Consider the following 6,230-nt stretch of genomic DNA (forward strand, 5'->3'; position numbering starts at 1 on the left):
AGAAGACAGAGAAATCTTTTTTCTCTCACCGGAATTTTTGAAATTTTGAACAAGTGAGGGGAAACCACGAACGGTTTCGCCTTATATACTGATCGCAATTAATGCACCATGGAAACTGAATCATCATGTTCAAAATAAAGCGAATTATGCAGCACCACGTGTCAAGCGACGCTTCCGCTGACGGTTACCACGCGCGCGTGGCCGCACACGCGCCTGACATAGGAGACGTTTACACTCCTGCTACAATGCATTTAATCACCTCGGGCAGTGCAAATGTCCTTTCATTTTAGCACATGCCAGAAAATCTCACCAACTTCCACCAACATACACGTGCGATCAACCACGTATACAACAAAAAGCGACAACATCATCCAAACACAAGCGGCATGCGGTTTCTCTGGTATATCGCACCATAACCCATACCGCATGTCGTTTTTTTACATACCCCATAAAATAGCCAAAAAATTATATCTTTCCATGGTTAAGTGGGTATAAACATGTCCGCACATACCCACGAGCACACGTGGAATATGCAGAGATGACACACACGAGCCCGTACAGGTGTGTCAGATACTCAGAACCAGCGTTGTTCTTTGGACTGAACTGCATCTCAGAAACAGGTAAACCGCATTGCCTTCATTCTCTTCAAGCTTCAAATCCCTCATGTCCGGTTCACAACCACAGAGGGTGCATAAACAACTTCTTCAACAAAAAGAAGGAGGGGAATGTACGCGCACGCACATCAACAACCCTGACTCCTGATCCTTCAAGAGCCACATCCGAGTAACACACCCGTTTCAAGCGAGTATGGGGTGACAAAACCGCAGACACTCATGAGTCGCTGCGGACACACCCATAGCTCCGCAAATGGTTGCTACAGAAGAGCCACAACTAAGTCATCACATAGATGAATGGAGCTACTTCAAGGAAAACTCCTCGGTATTGGAGCGTGAAGGAAGGTGGCTAAGGAAGAGATGCGGACGAGATCCCTAGTGATCATAAGAGATCTCGTCGAACAACAAGCGGCCGAACAGCGGTAACAATTCTGCTTATGACTTTGTTACCCTACTTGTAAGACGGATAGAATAAACAATGGTGGGCATTACCATGCCTATGACCATATTTATTTGACCATTATCCAGATTCACAGTGTTCGACCAAACATGGCCAACAATGACGCAAGTATCCAACATTGTTAATCCAACCGTGGCCAACAATGTCAAGCAACGAGGTAACCGCAAAGGACGTACGGTTACTAGAGAGCTAATTGGAAGAACATGAACACCCCACAAAAGGGATCATCATTAGATGTCCAATTATTGCGGAAGACCACTCTCTTCTTCATTCACCACCTCAAAGGTTGGTTCGAAGTTTGTGTACATCTTCAACCACCGTCTCAGAGGTTGGTTCGAAGTTTGTGCACACCCTTAGCAGGGTCTCAAGGTTGGTTCGACACACCAACAGGTGGCACCCAACCCGAGGCTGAGAATTTCGCATCAGACAAAACATTCTCACCGGTACGGAAGAGGCATCACATGACCCTTCCAGATCTCCAGCTTGATTTACAAAAAGCAAAGACCATCTACATGGCCTAGGATCTTCTCCAGACTCCAAACTACCTTCTAGACACCATAGTCCAGTGCTCCTCCCAAATGCAACTTGCATATGGCAGCAACACTAGACTGGGGGGACTTGAAGGGGTATGGTCCCAGATCTCGAGTCAGCATCGACCGCGAGTGACCATTACCCTTATCAAAACCCCCACTAGCTAACAACCTACCTGTGTCCGTGCGGGAACGCGCCGACACAGTGATTGAATCCAATCTGCCCAATGAAGGAGGTGGACTTACCTGGAATATGAGAACGGTATAGTGATGCGGCTGGCACCGCATCTGGTGTATGAAAACGGAAGTATTCACAGCGATGCGGCCTAGCACCGCATCCAGTGAACACTTCTATCAATACAGGGAAGCTGGATAACAGCAACAGTCACCACAGACGACGATGTGGCCTGGCACCGCATCTCACGTATTTCTTGATCAAAGAGTGAGACGCGGGAACATCTACAGTTATCGCGAACAGCGATGCGGCCTGCACCGCATCCTGTCTACTCATCAAGTGGGACTGACACCACAGAGCAAGTAGCACCAATGGCAGCCGCCTGTCAGGTCTACGTAAGCGACAGACTGACGTGGCGTCGTCTCCCCGGCCGACATGTCTGACACACCTGCAAAGGTGCAGCATGCCGTCAGTCTATCCATCCACCTCCTCCTTCACTCCTCGGCTATAAATACCAACCCCAAACCAGGTTTGAGGTATCTCTTCACAACTCTCTCACTACTACTATTATCATACTTTGCTTCCCAAGCAGACTACTGATTCTCACGCCGGAGAGTGGTAACAAGGAGCACCCCCCACCCCATCCTCCTTGTTACGAGTCACGGTTTGTTTCCTTGTGCAGGAGATCAACTGGCAGGCGATCCAGCCAGCGATCCTCGAGAAGAAGGGATTAACCCTTCTTGGCGAAACCAGTGTGTTAACCCTGCCCGGTTAACCATTGTTTCATCAGATATGATTTAATTGAACTTGTAGGTTCTTTAGGTTTGGAATTTCCGGATTTCGGATGAGGAGTAGGTTTTCTTTATGTATCTTTTCTTTTTTAAGTTGTAACCTAAAATATGTCTAGAAATATTGTTTTTATTTAAGTGAAATTTATAATTTATAATTTTATTGTTTTATTGTTAATTTATAATTTAAAAAAAAAAACATTATTAGTGATGGGTACCCCTAGTAAAATCCATCACTAGTGATGGAATCAAGCTCAATGACGTGACGGACAATGATTGGGTGTTGTGAGTGATGGAAAACCGTCACTAGTGGAGCGCCCCTACCCCTAAAAGTATATTAAATAATAGAGTTAATTGCCAAAATCATCCCTGAGGTTTGGGAATGTTTGCCATTTTCGTCCAAAATGACTTTTTTTACCAAATAGCCCCCCACATTTGTAACTTTTTGTCATTTTCATCCAAATGTCTAATGGGGTTAGAAACAACCGTTTGATGAGGGGTTTTTTTTTTAAAAAATCACAAGTACAGGGCCTGAAATGTAATTTCTTTTTAAACTCTAACTTTATAAAAGTAAAGATTTACAGGGTAAAGATCAAATAGGAAGTTAATTTTCGCTAGGAAGGATAGGAAGCAATCTCAGCCGTTCATCATCTTTTTTAAATTTTTGGACGCGGGGGCTTTTTCGTCTTTTTACATTATCATATCTTCGTTCTAATTTATAGATTCTGTTACTTCTTTTCATAGTTCATCACTCTCATAACAGAATTGAAGATTCCATAAACCTAAATCGCCATCGATCGCAAATTCACCTCTTTTCAAATATTAATCTTCTTTCGTTTGTCAATTCAATAACTTCAATGTCTTCGTCAGACTCTGCTGGTATGTTTAGCTTCAATTTTGATTTATTTTTTGTTATTTTTGTCCAAATTTCATTGTTTTACGTTTTATCATTCGTGTTTCTGTAATTAATATTTGATATTTCATAAGTTTAATTGTTATTGTTGTATAATTTAACATAATTTGTTTGTTTTATTTCTTCATCATTTTATTGCGTTTTAGTTAAGAGTTGTGTTTTATGATATTAATTAAATTATATGCATACAAACTTGTAGTTTAAGATTTATGTAATATAAAGCTATATAAAGCTATAACTGTTATTGTTGTACAATTTTTGTTTGTTCATCATTGGATGCGTTTTACTGAACGTATTGCGTTTTATTGTTTATTTGATAATAGTTCATATACAAACCTTAAAGGTCTGTATTTCTAAATTATTATTAACATATTTTGAGATTTAACAGTAAACACATTATTATATAGGTTGTATTGCGTTTTATGATTTTTTGTAAAGTGTTTCAGATCATATGATGCGTTTTACTGAACGTATTGCTTTTTATGCTTTTATAAACTTTAAAGTTTTGTAATTTTTAAATTTTTATTAACATATTTTTAGTTTTATCAATAAAAACATTATTCTGTTAGAGGTATTGCGTTTTATAGTCTTTTTAATTGTTTCAGATAACATTTCCAAGTGGGAGGAACGTGTATGCATAAACAGTGGAAGAAAGTTTTTCAAATCTAAAGTCAGTGGATCTATTACACCTGCTGTTGGAATGCTTTTTAAGTCATTTGATGAGGCATTTGCATTTTATCAGAGATATGCACTTGCTGCAGGTTTTTCTGCAAGAAAAAATACCTCTTGGAAAAATGTTGGTGGTTTAGTAAAAATAAGATATATTGTCTGTTCAAAAGAAGGATTTCATGTTAGCAAAGAAATAGATTCTGGTTCAGTTGAGAATAGTAAAAAGATTGTTAGACGTAATAGAGGTTCAAAAAGAGTTGGATGCAATGCTCATGTGAAACTAATATTAGAGAACAATAATATGTTTAAAATCTACTACTTTGAAGAAGAACATAATCATATCTTTGTTGAAGATGAAGATATTCATTTCTTGCCGGCTGCCAGAAGTATCGATTATGTGAAAGAAAGTTTTATATCTGGATTGTCTGCAATCAATATTGGACCTGTTAAAGCATTCAATATTGAAAACAATGTATGGTGGTTTTGGTGAAGTTGGAGCTAGTAAAGTTGATTGTAAGAATTATAGAAGGGATTTGAATCTTTACATCGGAGAGTATGATGCAGAAATGGTAGTTAGGCGTCTTATTAGGAAGAAAGAATGTTGTCCTGGTTTCACATGTGATTATGTTATTGGTGAAGATAGAAGATTGAAAGGGCTTTTCTGGGCTGATGAGCAATCAAAGAAAAATTATACAGTGTTTGGTGACATATTTGGTTTTGATGCTACTTATAAATCAAACAAGTAAGTTTTTTTGATTTATTGCGTTATATATTCTATTGCGTTATATATCCTTTTCTAATTTTTCTAATGCTTTTTTAATTTGTTTTTTATTCAGGTATGATTTGGTTTTTGTACCATTTACTGGTATTGATAATCATTTTAGGAATGTCACATTTGGTGGTGCATTACTTGGTTCGGAGACTGCAGATTCGTATAGATGGCTTTTAAGATGCTTTGTTAATGCTTTTGGAAGTGAGCCTAACGTTGTTGTTACTGATCAAGTTGCTGCAATGAAGAGAGCTATTAAGGATGTACTTCCAAGAAGTAGGCATAGGTTATGTATGTGGCATATATGGGAAAAATTGAAGACAAAGGTATTAACTGCGTTTTATGATATAACAAACTGCAATTTTATAATTATTTTATTATTGCGTTTTATGTATTATACAATAAGATCCTCTAACATTTTTATCAATAGAATTACAAAACAATTGCGTTTTACAATCAATGCATTATGTTTATCATTTTCAATATATTGGTTTTTAAATTATTGCGTTTTATGTTTAATGATTTTATAACTTTTTATTCAGGTTGGTCCTGTTTTGTCAGCAAACACTGATTTTAATACAAGAATGACTCATGTTGTTTGGAATGATACTATTATTCCAGAAGATTTTGAAACTGAGTGGCATTCAATAATGTCTACTTTTGGATTGGAAAATCATGAGTGGTTAATAGACATGTACGATCTTCGATTTGATTGGATTCCTGCTTATTACCATGGAGAGGATTTGGCTGGGCTTATGCGTACTACGTCAAGATGTGAAAGCGAGAATTACTTCTTTGGTCAGATTTGCAATCCAAGATGTACACTTGTTTAATTTTTCACTCATTTTGAGACTGCAATGGATATTCAAAGGCATGAGCATAGGAGGAATGATCATGATACAAGGTATATTGAGTGTAAACCCTGGAGTGACTTTGTATTGGAGAAACAAGCATCAGAAATATATACCCAAACAATTTTTAAGGATATTCAGATTGAAATTGATGCTGCTATTACAAAGTGTATGTCAAAGTCTGTTGATACTGTGGGTGATGTTCAATATTTTGAAATAAAGGATTTCAGACAGCCATGCACTTCTTTTTTCAAGGTATTTTTTTAAATTTATATTGTTTAAATATCTATTGCGTTTTATTTTTCATGTTTTATTGCGTTTTAACATTATATGATCATATGGTTATATCTGTATTATATTTATTATTCATTGCGTTTTATATTACATTTCACTAATTTTATATAGCTTTTTAATCTTATTTACAGGTGCAATATAGCAAAGAAGAAGATGGTTTAAGTATA

The 6,230-nt window shown here is 37.4% G+C and overlaps 1 protein-coding gene across 1 annotated transcript; it reads left to right on the top strand.

Annotated features, from left to right (window-relative positions):
• Positions 1-3,424: 3,424 nt before the first annotated feature.
• Positions 3,425-5,751, top strand: LOC118488919 (protein FAR1-RELATED SEQUENCE 5-like). The gene is made up of 5 exons (XM_035986349.1): positions 3,425-3,446; positions 4,086-4,546; positions 4,602-4,891; positions 4,986-5,244; positions 5,461-5,751. The coding sequence occupies exons 1-5, from the start codon at positions 3,425-3,427 to the stop codon at positions 5,749-5,751; spliced, it is 1,323 nt and encodes a 440-aa protein (XP_035842242.1).
• The last annotated feature ends 479 nt before the right edge of the window (positions 5,752-6,230 follow it).

The sequence above is a fragment of the Helianthus annuus genome, chromosome 17 (assembly GCF_002127325.2).
Source record: "Helianthus annuus cultivar XRQ/B chromosome 17, HanXRQr2.0-SUNRISE, whole genome shotgun sequence".
NCBI lineage: Eukaryota > Viridiplantae > Streptophyta > Magnoliopsida > Asterales > Asteraceae > Helianthus > Helianthus annuus.